We start from the raw sequence: 14,297 nt of genomic DNA on the forward strand, positions 1-14,297 counted from the left end.
TATTTCTTTATATAATTTAAATATTTATTTTCATAAAAAGAGCCTTAAGGGAACGAACCTCTACCTGGTAATGAGAGAGGGTGATTTATTCTTTTTTTTTTATTTAACTGAAAAAAAGTTGGATGTAGCGATGTGGATTTTCGCTCCCTCACAATCCCCCAGGAAGAGGATTGGAGCCAGGAGGAGCATCGGAGCACAGAAGCCGCGAAGCGATGGTCACACAGTGCTGCAGGGGCAACCGAGGTGTCATTCAGTGGTGAGATGAGCAAGCAGCATCCCGAAAATCCGCCCCTGGAGAGGGGTCAGCGGTGTACGGACGCTCTCTGTGTTCTGTAAGCCCCCTTTGGGGAGTCCCTGCTGCCCCCTTGGCAGTGCCCGGGTGGCTGTGACTGCTGAAAGCTGGTTTGGTGCGTTGAGGTGTTAGGTGGGGTGGCAGCAGCCCCTGCCCGCCCCGGGAGGGGGGACACCACCTCTCCGGTGGCACTGGATGGGTGGGAGGGAGGGAGGGAGCAGAGCTCTGGAAGCCATGGAGAAAGGCGTGGGGGTGTCCCTCATCGTGGCAGCCCCCAGCAGCCCTACCCCGCCACACGGCCACCCCAAGGACACCCAAGCCCCATCTTGGTCCTCTCCCTCTTGGGTGATGCCCTTCCACCCGCCCTGGAGGTGCGCTCCTCTCCTGCAGGGGGGGACGCCCAGCACTCGCCTGGCTAGAGAAGCACCGGGGGGGTGCTTAGGGGGCATCTGAGCTTCCCAGTTACACGGGCATAATTAGGGCGCCCTTAAGAACCATTAATAACCACTTTGGCTCTGCTAACCAACTGCGGCGAGGCCCCCACCCCGCTTTAGCGCAGGCTTTGTGATGCCAACACCTCCCTGAGCCACTGGGTAAAGCGACGCCTGGCAAAAAAACACCATCACCCAAAGAAAACCCCACACCACATCCCCCACTCCCCGCCCACCCCTTCTCCCCCCATCACAGCCATGGGACAAACTCCCACCACCACCACACCCCAATCTCAGCTCGGCCGTGACACCCCCAAGACACTGGAAAGAAAGCAACCGAGAGCAAGCTCAGGCTCCTGTGAGCTGCAGAGATTTCTCTTTGGTTTTTGATGTTGTCGTTGGGTGGGTTTTGCTTGGTTGTTTTTCACACAACACTTTGCAGTAGAGGACAAAAACGTGGTGTCGCAGCCCCCGGGGTCGGCGCCGGCACTGCCACCTCCCCCCCCCCAGCTCCTGTCCCTCCTCTTGCCCTGCAGCTGTTCCCACTTTCCTTGCTTGGTTTGGTTGGTTTTTTTTCCTTTCTACCTTTCTTTTTTAATATGTTTTCGCTTCCCCCTTTTTTCTCTTTTACCCCTTTTTTCTTTTGACCTTTTTTGCTTTTTCCCCCTTTTTCCCCCCCTTTTTTTCTTTTTCTCTTTTTCATTTTCCCACTTTATTTTTCCTCCTTTCCCTTTTCTCTTTTTAAACATTTCTCAAGCTTTCTCCTGAAGGAACGGCCCCTGGCTCTCCGCTAGCAGAAGGAGCCTACGGAAGAGCTCTGGCACTGACATGGGCAGGAACACCCACAAGTGAGAACTGGATAGACAAAAGGCTCCTCAATGATGACACTGGGGCAGCCCGACCTTAGAAGCAGCAGAGGAGCAGAGCCACCCAGAGCCACCCAGAGAACAGGAAGGGCTATTCAGGGCCTTATTGTCTGCGCGAAGTAACCATCTGCTGAGAACCGGTCTGGCGGCTCAGAGCTCAGCCACAGCAGCACTCTTGAGCCAAAGGGGAAAAGTACACCGGCAGGAAGACTGGGAGCCTTCCTCCACAACAACCCACAGATCATGACCAGAGTGGTGCCTATTCCCAGCCTACACTAATGAATACGTACGCCTTTGCATCAGAAAGGAACGCTTGCTTTACCAGCCCCTGGGCGAGTTGGGAGCCATCCCCCTTGCACCCAGCGCTGCAATAAACATGCTGCTTTGTAACTCGCCCCGAGTTGGGGAGTTTCTTTCCGCACGTCAGCACCCCTGGGATTGCTTTCCTTCTCCCGCCTCGCACTCGCTCGACATGGTTTTTTCCAACTCAGTCTTTTTTATTAAAAAAATTAATGAAAAAATGCTCCAACTCTCAGTTTTACAAGGCACACAAAATCTCTAAAAGGGAAACACAAGCGTGAGGTGCTGAGGTACCAAAACCTGCCCCTGTTAGTCCAACTAAAGGGACAGCGTCGGGAGGCGACGGAGGAGGAAGGGGGAGGCTGTGGGATGGAGAGAGCCCTCCCCGTACCCCTCAGCTGCGCATCCTCGCAGCGCCGCGGGAATGGGGGGCTGTGTGTCTGGGCGGGTCTTTGGTTTGCTCCCCTGACCTGCTGGCGGTGGTGGAGGAGGTTGGAGGGGGTTGTCCGGCAGTGGGGTTACATTCATCAGGCGGTGCTGGGCGGCACGACAGGAGCATCACTTGCTGTGCTGCGAGGCCGGGGCTCCCGGAGCGTGTTTCTGCTCCTGCTGCTTCACCTGCTGGACCATTTCCCTCATCTTGCACTGTGCAGTCTTGGGGAGGAGAAGGGAAAAGCAAGAGTTGGGGGTCAGGGCACTGTTTCTCCCACCACCACCCACCCCTGAGCCCCCACCGAGCATCTGGCCTTCTACTAAACACAGGCGGGAGAGGTGGGCCCATGCCAACGGGTACAGGAGAGCTGGGGAGAGACTTTTTACAAGGGCATGGGGTGACAGGACGAGGCGGAGTGCCTTCAAAGTGGAAGAGGGGACATTTAGAGGAGATAACAGGAAGAAATTTTTCACTGTGAGGGTGGTGAATCACTGGCCCAGCTTGCCCAGAGAAGCTGTGGCTGCCCTAGCCCTGGAGGTGTTCAAGGCCAGGTTGGATGGGGCTTGGAGCAACCTGGGCTGGGGGGAGGTGTCCCTGAACAGGGCAGGGGGGTGGGACTCCATGATCTTCAAGGTCCCTTCCAACCTCAACCGTTCTGTGATAAGTTGGGGAGCAAAACTGCTCCCCGCACACTCCCATTCCCTGACCTCGGCAGTGCAGAGGGGAAACTGAGGCACGAAGCGCAGGACCAGCCCCGCAGCGCCTTCCTCACCTTGATGGAGGCACCCGCAAACCGCACCAGCTGCTTGATGTGCTGCCCCTTCTTCCCGATGATGGCCCCCACCGCCTGCGTCCCGATGAACACGTTCACAACCTCTTGCTCCGGAAGCTGCGGGGGCATGGAAGAGTGAGAGGGTCAGGGCACCAGCTGGACAGGGGACAAAGGAGGTGGCTGTCCCCATCCCACCATCCCATGGTAGTGGTTGCCCACTCTCCCAAGGTGCCCCAGCAAAGATCTCCTGGAGAGGGGGGACAGGCACCTAAAGGGTGCTGATGTGGGAAGGCGCTGGCTGGGGGAGCTCCGCCGAGAGCTGGCTGAGAGCTCCGCCGAGGAGCTCTATGGTGGGAGAGAAAATGAGGGTCAGTGATGGCCCCAGCATGCCAGACCCTTCCCGGCCACCCCCAGACCCACGCACAGCAGCAAGATACCACCATAAGCCCGGCAGGGACACGGGGACAACCCTTCAGGCCCTCAAACCCCCCCTCACAGAGCGTGGGTGCATCTGAGCTGCATCCAGCGCCATGGGGCTGGGAGGCAGACGGGGGCTCCCAGTTACCCCCACTCCCCCCACGCTGCCACCTTGCCGCCCGTGTCCCGCATCTGCAGGGGAAAACCACGACACAACTCTCTCCTGCTCTGCATTCCAGCAAGTGCAACCGGATGCTACCTGCAAACCACCACTGCTCAGCTGGAGGACGAGCAGACCCGGCTCCCCTGCCCAGCCTGGACGCCGCTCTCGCTCCCAGCCCTGGAAAAAAAGCCTCTCCAGGACGGGGCTGCAGCAACACCCGCACATTTCCACCCCACAGGAAACAGCTCGTTAACGAGGGGCGAGCACCGCATTTCAAAGCCCCCTTAGGAGCAAGGCAGCGCCCCAAGAGCCAGCCCAACCCCCCAGCACACAGCTCAGCGCTCACCACACGCTCGCCGGCCCCCGCAGCAGCGGCTCGAGCGGGGCTGCCCGCGGCCGGCGGTCGGGCGCCGCTCCGTCACAGCCGCTCACCATGGTGGAACGCCGAACGCAGTCCGCGTCCTTCCAGTCGCACCGCAGCCATGGCGCAGCCGGGTGCAGCGAGCGCAGCTCCCCGCCAGAGGGGCGCAAAGCGCCGTGCGAGCGCGCAGGAAAGGGCTCGGTAAGCCCGGGATTGGCATTCCCTCACCCACCGAGGGCAGAGGAGGCAGGAGGGGGCGCGCGAGAGCCCGCGCCGCCGGCCGCTGTCGCTCGCCTCAGGCCTGCGGGACGCCGAAAGGCTTCTCCGCTCTCCGAGGGGCCCCTCCGCTCTCTGGGAGGCTTCTGGGGGGCCCCTCCGTCTCTGGAGGGCTTCTGGGGGGCCCCTCCGGCCTCCGTGGGGGCCTCTCCCCGAAGGCCTCTTCCCCTCCTCCGGGCACTCCCCGGCCTCCCGGCGCCCAGCTGCCAGCCGGGGCCCGGCTCGGGGCTTCCGGAGAAGGGCAAGCGCCTCCCCCAGACAGAGCAGGGCCAGGCGGGCCGGGAGGGACGGCGCCGGCCCGGCCCCACCGCAGGGCAGGGGCAGAAGCGGGCCGGGCGGCCGCTAACGGCTCCCTCAGGCAGAGCACAGACGGCGGCGCGCCTGCGCGCGCGCACCCACCGCCCCGCCCCTCTCTCCCCCCTCAGCCTCCCCTCCACTAATGGCTGCGGGGGGCCCTCGGCGCCCTCCTCGCCGCCCCCGGCCCCGCCGCCGCGCAAGAGGCCGCCCCCCAGGGCAGCGAGCCGCCCCGCCGCCTCAGGGCCGCCCCCGGGCATCGCCCCGGCGCCCACTCCCCCCCCATCTCCCCGGCCAGAAGCAATGCTATCAGCAGGGGTCGGGGGCATAACAGTTCAAGAGAAATTCCTTTGTGTAAGAAAGACCAAAGAGTTCTTCAAAGGATCCGGCTGTCCTGACATTTGGGGGGGCAAAGAGAGGAAAAAACCCACCTCGGACCAACCTGTGTGCTCCATTCCCAAAGGACAAAGTGATTGAAGTGGGCGTATGCCCGAGTTGCTTTCCCACCTTTTATGTCCTGTCCTCCTTAGACTTTTCTTTGCAACTCAGTGTAGGGATTTCCGAAACGAACTTAATTTGTTGGCGATAGGAAGAAAGGTAAAATGTTGGGAAGCATTAACGGAATGAGCCAAAGAGGCCTAATGTGCTGCAGCGGGATCATTAGCTCTCTGCGAGCGGTCGTTGGCTGGGAGAGGTTGGGGGGTGTTGAGGAGGGCTGCAGTTAGGTGTATGTGCCTGAGATGATCCCAGGGGCGCTTGGAGGGGGAGACCTTTGGGATAGGAAAAGTAACTTGGGAAGTTTGGGCCCTGTGAAGGGAAGTCAGCCTGCTGGGAGCTTCCCTAGGGTTGCAAAACACTGTTGTGTGTGTTCTTTCCTCAGCGTTTGCATAGTTGTGGATGATGATGATGACGAGACTCCGCCGAAAAAGCAAAAATCAGGTATCGCACATTACACAAGTACTGAATATGCCCGATTTTTCTGAGGTTTCGTGTCCCTTGGAAAAGTCTGGCTTTTGTGCTCTGGCATTGTTCCTGAAACTGTGGCTTTTCAAGCTGTTGGCTTCTTGCCTTGTGGCTCTCTATGCCTATAGCCAATGGCTTGAGGGTGTCCGGTAGGGCTTAGCCCTATAGATGACGGACGTTCTCTGCGGTGACTGTGGCAGGGCCCAATACTTTTACTGCCAGCAGGAGATAGCCCAGGTCTCTGGCGCTGAGCCCGCGCCTGTCAGCAGAAAGAGTATCTTAAATCCAAGCTGTGTGCTCCCTCCTGTCTGTATTCGCAATGTACCTCTGTTGGTTTTCTAGCCTGTTCTTATACGGCCTGTCTTTGTTTTTTAGATTCTTCCATCTCTGAGCAGAAAGAGAAAGTTGAAGTTTCTGCAGTGCTGCAGTTGCCGACCAAGGCAACCAAACGCCCGGCGGCTTCCGTCAGCGAAGATGCTGCCGGCACAGAGTCTGCGGAAGAGGTTAGCGAGGGCTTTGAAATGTTAGGGTCTGTGCAAGGTGCGAGAGCAAGCGGCTCTCCCTACTGCATCTTGAGGTTGAGCCTGCTCTGAGCCTGTACAGCAGTAGGTGGTTCTTTTGCATTTCTAGCAGGCAGCTCTAATGTGGGCTGGGTTTGCCTTACTCAAGTCTGCGTCCTCTGCTCCGGCACTGGCAGCTGCGGGAGGAGCAAACTGTTTGTTGTCTTCCAGATACTTGAGAATGGTTCAAGTTTATAGTTTTAGTGTGTTTGCAAACTGTTATTCTCTTTCTCAAGCTTGTGGTTAAGGAATCAATATACACTACCTGACAAGAAAAACTGCATACTTGCTCTGGATAAACCACTTTCTGCTCATTATCCACCAGTCCAGGAGAGCGTTCCTGTAGGACTTTGGCTCTGTAAAAATGAGCCACCTTGACTGCCTAGTTTGGTTCAAAGGTGTAGTGCAGTTTTTCTTATTGCCCCATGGGATTAGAGGGCTAAGAGACTGTCGGGCTCTAGTTCTTCGTTCCTGAGAGAGTCGTTAACTCTTATTTGTACACAATATATTTCTCAAGGGCCGAACTATCACCCTTTGGAATGTTTAGAAGCCGACTGAGTGATAACTCAGTGACAAGACTGTATTCTTTTAATTGCTGCACATATGAGAGCCTGTATTCAAAATTTAAAGCGTACCTGTCAAAGGTCCTGCCAAGATTTGCCGCCTTCTGCAATCTGAACCAGCAAGTCATGGTCCCCAAGTCATAGTAGAGCTGACTACGCCTCAGGAAGTGTGTTTGCTGGGATTCACATTCAGGTTACACTCACGCTGGTGCTTTTTTGTTGTTTTCTTTTAAGCCTGGGTCCACTTCTTTAGAGCCTTCCACTAAAAGACCACGATTTTCGTCACTCGAGGTAGCCGTGCTGCAAATTGGTAAGGCTGACATCAAGTTATACGACTTGTTTCATTTTCACCCTACCTTGTGTACTGTCCAAGTCTACCCCTAGGGTTCTGTAGGGATTATGGCAGGCACGGGACGAGGCAGCATCTGGGAATACTTGAGCGTGACCTCTGTTTCTTACCCGCATCCTCGCATTGCTTCTGGAGTGGAGCCGGGCGTCGATCTGGTCGTCTCGGTACCAGAGCTGCCTTGGATGCAGTCCTTCCGTTCTGATAGGTCCACTGTTAGCTTGCCAGAAGCAAATTGTTTTCAATGGTCCTTTTAGGTAGTAGATCCTGAGGAGCCTTTTGTATTTCAGGTTTCGGCTGGCAATACCTTGTGCGCGCAACTTGCTGCAGTTGCCGGTGTGAAAACCTGAAAATGTCCTAAAGTGACATAACACAAATCATATGATGATGTGAGAGAGAAAATGACAATTTATCTTTGGTGAAGCTCGTTACTGTAAACTCATAAACCTCTTCAGTTTCCTTTTATACTTACCCATGCCTTACGCTCTTCTCTCGTAGGTCAAATGCCGTGTGGGACCCATGCTCGCTTGACTAAGGAACCACTCTCTCGTCCTGACAAGACAATTCCCCGTCTGAGGTAAAAATCCTTCCGTTTTCTTTGACTTCTTCCCCGAAAGGTTTACTGCCTATGGTAAGGGAGGTCGTCAGCTGCTTCCCCTCCCGAAGAACCAATATTAAACTTTTTCTTTAAATCCAGCTACTTAATTGACACAGGAGATTAGCTAGAGATTAAAGGTCTGCGGTAAGAGGAAGCGTTGAACTTGAGAGGAGGCTGAGGACACAATCAACAGCGTATCTTCAAGGCAGTTGTTGTGATTTTCACTTTTACTTCTCTCTACTTCCCCATTAGCCAGTTGAAGACAGCAGGTCTTCATCTGAAAGTCATAAACATCTCGTGTCTGTCTCCATCGTCATCGGTGTACGTGCTTGACAAAGCAGGTGGTGGTGGAGGTGCACATTGGAATGTTCTCTTGATACCGTTTCTTTTGCCGTTGATGTTTTGAGCACAAGCCGGAAGGGCAAACAGAGCATCAAAGCTGCTCCAGACAGCTTCTTACCACTGAGGCCACCAGTTAAGGAGTGCGCTGCGCCAGAATCCGCCACTGCAGATGAAAATCCATACCATGAAAATGATACAGAAGAGAGTTTCTCATGTAATTTTGGGTGCGCTGAGTTTAAGCGCACTGCATTTGAGAGCAGGTCAAGACTCTGCTGTCGGCGTCTCATCTGCCAGTCGTTGCTTATTGTGGTTTGGCTCATATTTTGGAGCAGATCTGGAGCCTGAGAAAGAGATTCCTTTCAGAGGAAGCTAAACCAGAGAAGTTCCTGGGGAAGGTGTCTAATGCACTCCAACCGCTACTGAGCATATAGTCCCTGAGGTCAGTGCAGGGCAGGTCTGAAGTAAAATGTCCCAGCAGTGTGGATGTTGTGGACATTGCCATTCTCAGCGTCAGCATAACCTTTAACAAATAGATTGAGCAGAATTGGTCAGGGCTGGTTGAAATGAACGCTGTCTTGTCCCACAGAGTAAAGTGGCCTCCTCAGGTTAATGCAGATATTTGTCGGATGTGCAAAGAATATTTTGTTCTTCTTAAAGAAAAACCCCAGAAGCCAGCGTGAATTGGTACGCACTGATAACAAATGCCCCCCGTATAAAAATTGTGATTCTCCTCTGTTGTTTGTTTCCTGCCCCAAAGTGTTCAAGCCTCCTCCAAGGAACCAGTGGCGACTGTGAGTCACCGGGAAGAACCAAAATACGGAGGAGACGTCTATCCACGTGCAACACTCAGGACCGGTGAGTATCCCCATGATTCCAATCCGTTCCACTTTGTAGGTAGACGTCAAATCCGAATAGGGCATTTCTTACACACTCGCAGATGACGTTCCGAGTTCAAAGTGCTTGCCAGAATTCGAACTTCCTGACCATACCGTCATCCTTCAAAGTTTTTCCTTTTTTTTTATTTATCACTCAGAAATGGAGAGCTGTGTACATCTGATGGTGATTGAAAGTCGACTTCTTGTTTTCTTACTACTGCTTTTCTGTGCAGGTGTCGAATGTATAGATGTTTGCTGCCCGCAGCGGTCGCAGAGAGGTGATACGATCAGGTAGAGTCTCTTCTAATGATGCTTCTTGTTCCTTTTGGCTCTGCGCGTGTATCTCTTTCAGCCGCTGGTAGAGTCTCGAAGATGACCAACGGTCTTTGATCGTCTCAGTGCTGTGAAAGAGAAGTAGCTAGCTTGCGGCTCCGGAATTGCTTGCAAGCCAGTTGCATCTCCAACACAAGCGAGAGCCGTGCTGCGTGACAAAGAGGGTTGTGCTGGTGTGGTGTTTGCTGTGGGAAGAAAGCCAGTAAGGGTGCGAGTGGTGGCCGTCCCAAGTTGCCCTTGGATGTGCAGAATCCGTTTTTGTTTGTGAGTCGTTCTGCCGAGCCATCAATGAGCTGACATTTCACTTCTTTCACTTGGAAACCCGCATCCTAAGCAGAAGGATTAGAGAGCTTGTAAAGCCTGGTGGGACTTGAGGCAGTTTTGGGGACTTTGTAAGTCCCAAAGGATGCCTGGGGTTTGCCTAGGAGGGGGAAAAAGGCAGCGTGCAGTTGGGTTTGAGAGGCCAGCGGCCTCATTGGTATTGGCTGTCTGAGCTGGCAGGACTGTGAGTTGCGACGGCTTTGCGGTCTTTATGGAAACAGGTCTTGGTTTCCCGAAGCTCACTCTGTTTGGGTGCAAGTCTAGTTGCAGATGTTCCTGTTATACCTTGCAGTAGAACACCCAGCATGCAGTGTTTATCAGCAGCAGATCACAAAGCACTCGACAGAGGAAGTGCTGGTTGCTTCCCTGTTTTCCAAATAATGCAACTGATAAAGAGAAGGAAAAGGAGTCTTGTACAAGTAGATGGGAAAAAAAAAAACAAACTTCCAAAGCTCCCAGCTCTTCATTCTATCCCAGTCCTGCTGCTAAGAAAGACCGGTGCTGGAAGTTGAGGCGATATTGTCACATGTTGATGTGTGGCAACCGGGGCTAGTCAGAATAGGCCTTGCAAAAGCCTTTCTTGTCCAGAGGGTGAATTCTTGAGAATTCCATGGGACAGGACGGATATAGAGCTCACTTCTCTCTCTCCCTCTCCTGGCAGGTACTGCACACCAGAAGAAAACTCTGCGGAAGAGGAAGGAGCAGTGAAAGAAACCATCGCAGGGGTAAGCTTGTGTTATTCCCAAGGAAAATAGAGCTCTTTGTGGTCAGAAACTTCAACAAATCTGTGCTTGATTGCTAGCTTAACGTCCGTTTGTCTAACAGAGGCAGCGTGGCACAGAAATCTTAGAAGATGCCTTATTCCGAGGACACCCTACACCTGTTCCGTCCAAAAAGTCAGCCAGCCTCGATGTGGAGGAAAAGAAAGTGCCAAGATTGGGAAAAACAGCGGAACGCTTTCCTCCGCTCACAGAGGTACCGTAGGCGACAGTCTGTGAGACAAAAGAGAAGGTTGTGGCAGAGCTGCAAGGAAGTCCTCTTCTTCTCGGTGGTTCTTAAGGCGCTTTGAAATCTGAAGAACTTGCATTGAACCTGTTAGCGAGTGGCTGTGGTTGTGGCTTCACAGTGCGAGGGTCAGCACTAAAGCTGCTTTGAAGGATTTTGTGTGCTCCCCGCGCTCCTTCAGTTGTGCTGCCCTAAGGGTTTGTGGGCCTTCTGTTAGCGGGACGGCTGCCTCAGTTTCCCCCTTTGCCGTTCCCTTTGAAGTCCCCCACCTTCACGTTCTTTCAGGCTCCTGACTTAGCTGCCTCGGTACGGAGGATGCCCGCTGGGGTTGGCTTAAACCTGGGTATTGCGAGGGCCGCAGCAGCACCTGGGAAAGGGGGTTGCCAGAGTTGTGTTCCATTTTCAGCTGCTTGAGCGTGTTTGCTAAGTTGACGGGTTTTATCCCCACGTCCTTGGTGAAAAGAAACGGCAGCAAGCCTGGGCTGTGAAGTTCAAAGTTAGGATGCTGAAACCAACCAAGCAAGGCAAAAGCGCTATCGCTCACTGAGGCAGGAAACCGTCGAAGGCAGTTGCTCTGTCACCTGAGCTGAATTTACAGGCCGTGTTTCAGTGGAAAGCTGCCCCCAGGTCAGCGTGCTCCATGCTCTGTTTCACAAGTCCTTCCCCATTGAATTGTTCCTTTCAGGCCATGGAGAGAGAGGTCAGTGCCGCATTTGGCAAAGGTGAGCCAGATGAGATCATGAGCAGTGCCTTCAAACTAAAGGTCACTCGCGAAGACATCCACACGCTCAGGAACCTTTGCTGGCTAAACGATGAGGTAAAACCAGCTGCAGCACAGGGCTAGTCTCACTCAGCCTTTATTGAAAAATACCCCTCCGCCCTGTACAGAAGTCGCGTCAACGTTCTTTGACGACCTCCGCTGCAGAGCCTAGAAATCTCTGTACACTTCTTATTTGAGGTGTTGAAGGGTCGAGCGTTTCGGGAAGTTCCGTTACTTCTTGTATGACGCAGCTTCCAGGAGTTCGTCCGGGTTATTGGCGTGGGTGGCAGGTGTTTTGATCAAACTGCCGATGTAGCCCCGTGTGAAATCCTGGGAACAGAAGCCTCCAGCTGAGGCTGGAGTTCTCTGCGCTGCGTGCTTAAGGGTGGCCAGAACAGAGGTGGTGCTGTATTTTTCGTTGGGGAAGGCAGCGTCTTATTTTGACACCTCACGTTTCCTCTTTATGGTGCAGGTCGTTAATTTCTACATGAGTCTGGTGATGGAAAGAGGGAAGAAGGAAGGCTATCCAGCAGTCCACGCGTTTAGTACTTTCTTTTATCCAAAACTAACATCTGGGGGCTACGAGTCGGTCAGAAGGTGGACCAAGAGTGTCGATGTCTTTAAGCAGGACATCCTCTTCGTGCCTGTGAACTCGCGAGCACACTGGACACTAGCCGTGAGTCCCACGGGCTTTTCCTTTAGAATTGGACGGGGAGCAAAAACTGGCAAGAGAAGTCATGTAGGTGTTGGGGGGTGTGCGGCACAAGGTTGTGCTTTGCCTAACGGTCACCTTTTAATAACAGGTCATAGATCTGAGGAAGAACACGATCATGTACTTGGACTCGCTTGGGCAGAAAGGGGACAAGATTTGTCAGACTTTGCTGTAAGTAACCGCTCCGTCACTGCTTTTCTGGTGTGAATGAGGAGAGGGGTTTTAGATTTAGTCCCTGTAAGGCGACTGCCAGTTTTCACGTGGCTTGTAGATAACCAAGCAGGAATCTTGGAGTTGCTTGCTGCGACTTGTCTGGCATCGACTGCTTATCTGCTGTCACAGCGTCCCCTGCACCCAGGGTCTGGGGTGCCTGGATTCTGCCACCTTCCCGTGAGAGGCACAGCCAAATACGCCATAGCCCCGTGGCACACGTGTGCCGACTTTGTTAGTCGGAGCCCAGGATGTGGGATCAAGGCACCCGGTGGAATTACGGCATTACAGTTCCTTGCTTGGTTTGTCTCTTTGTGCTCTGATAACATGTGATTTGGGGCTTTTTGACCTCTCCGAAGCAATGGAGTCGTTGGCCTCGTTCTTGACCATTAGCTCACAGCCTCTCCCTGTGTTTGTAAGTTTCAGATTGGGATTTTTCCTCAAAATCAGCCTTAAATCAGCTGCGGTGAGGATCCTCTGACATTTTACCGTCCTGCCGTCCGTCTTCCTGTGATCCTTCAGCCGCTTTATTTTGTTGTTGGCCTAAATTACAGAGATGAAAAGGGATTTTTTTTTTTCCTTTTGTTTTAACCAGCCAATACCTGCAAAAAGAAAGCTGGGAAAAAAGACAGCTGGAGCTGGATGTTTCAGAGTGGACTCTTCACAGCATGGAGCCACGTGTACGTGAGCACCACTTGGGTTTGAAATGGGAACTGTAAGTGCTTCTTTGGGGCCCAGATCCTGGCCCGTGGCAAAGAAAGGGTTGAGCTGATGTTTCTCGAGGAGTTGATAGTAAAAAGCAGTCCCTAAAGACCGGATTTAAGAAAGGTCACTTAAGAAAGAGGCGGTGCGAACCTTGAGACACCTCGCAGGGGGGAGGGCTGCTGCGCCTTCTGGGCCTGCCAAAAATTTGGATCGTAGTGTCCGAGTCCGGGAGGCAGAGGGGAGGGATGGTGAGCAGTGAACTGGGTCTGTTCCTCGTGGGCGGGAGTGGGTATCGGGGATTTAGGCAAGTAGGGTCAGGAGTGTGCGGTGAGCGCAGTGTCGGTGTGGGTAATGTGCGCTGCTTCCAAGTTGCTTTTCTTTTGAGACAGAGGGAAATCCTCCATCTTCTTTGCATTCCTTAGGAGATCCCTCAGCAGCTGAATGGAAGCGACTGCGGCGTCTTTATGTGCAAATACGCCGAGTACATCGCCAGAGAGAAACCATTCAACTTTAGCCAGGTGAGTGAAGGTCATAAACCCCTCCAAGCCCCTCTCGCCCAGGGACAGGAGCCAGGGAGGTTAGGCAGCAGCTCTTCATTGTGTCCGGGGCAGGGGCTGAGGTTTCGTGCCCCGTTTCGGTGCGTAGTTGCTGGGGTCAGAACTTCCAAGTGGCCTGGGCAGGGCAGAGCTGTGGTTCTCCATCCCCGCCTTTGGGAGCTGCTGCCGGTGAGATTCCTCTTGGGCAAGGTACTGCCGCCAGCGGGTTTGGCATATCTGGGCTCGGTATCTTTTGGAGAAATGGCTTCTACCCTTTGACCAGTCAAGACAGCGCTTATTTTTATTGATTTCATTTTACACCGGTCTTTTATTAGCGTGTAAGCTGTCGCGCAGTCAAGTCAATCTGGTTTTGTCGGGTTGTCGTGTCACCCTCTTAGGAGCCGCGTGGGGTGTTGTACCCAAACGGTTGACAGTTCTTAAAGGGAACTTCATATTAAGGACTCCGCTGGGCGTTTATGCCTGTTTGCTGCCTCTTTCTACCGTGATGTCATTATTTAATGGATTTCTCTTCTCTTTTCAGACTCACATGCCATACTTCCGCAAGAAGATGGTGTGGGAGATAATCCACCAACAGCTGCTGTGACACATGGACTATTAGAGTTCTTATTTTAATTACATTTCTTAGACCTTAGTTACATTTCTTAGACCTTTAGTTACTTTTCTTAGACCTTTAGTTAGTTTTCTTAGACCTTTAGTTAGTTTTCTTAGACCTTTAGTTACATTTCTTAGATGAATTTTCCTCTTTAGGTTATGAAGTAGAAGTTAAGATGGTTTGTTCCCCCCACCTCCCTTATTTTGGAGACAGTAACTCTGGGGTTTTGGTACACAAGTTTTCCTCTTCA

General features: G+C 53.2%; 1 protein-coding gene across 1 annotated transcript; it reads left to right on the forward strand.

Annotated features, from left to right (window-relative positions):
- Window positions 1-212: 212 nt before the first annotated feature.
- On the forward strand, window positions 213-14,038 carry LOC309684582 (sentrin-specific protease 2-like; the record flags this gene model as incomplete). Its single annotated transcript, XM_082500469.1, has 8 exons — window positions 213-243; window positions 10,408-10,481; window positions 11,197-11,328; window positions 11,744-11,947; window positions 12,075-12,154; window positions 12,789-12,873; window positions 13,321-13,416; window positions 13,976-14,038. The coding sequence occupies 8 exons, from the start codon at window positions 213-215 to the stop codon at window positions 14,036-14,038; spliced, it is 765 nt and encodes a 254-aa protein (XP_082356595.1).
- Window positions 14,039-14,297: the final 259 nt, after the last annotated feature.

The sequence above is a fragment of the Vanellus vanellus genome, assembly GCF_965231255.1.
Source record: "Vanellus vanellus genome assembly, contig: HAP1_SCAFFOLD_33, whole genome shotgun sequence".
NCBI classification, from domain to species: domain Eukaryota; kingdom Metazoa; phylum Chordata; class Aves; order Charadriiformes; family Charadriidae; genus Vanellus; species Vanellus vanellus.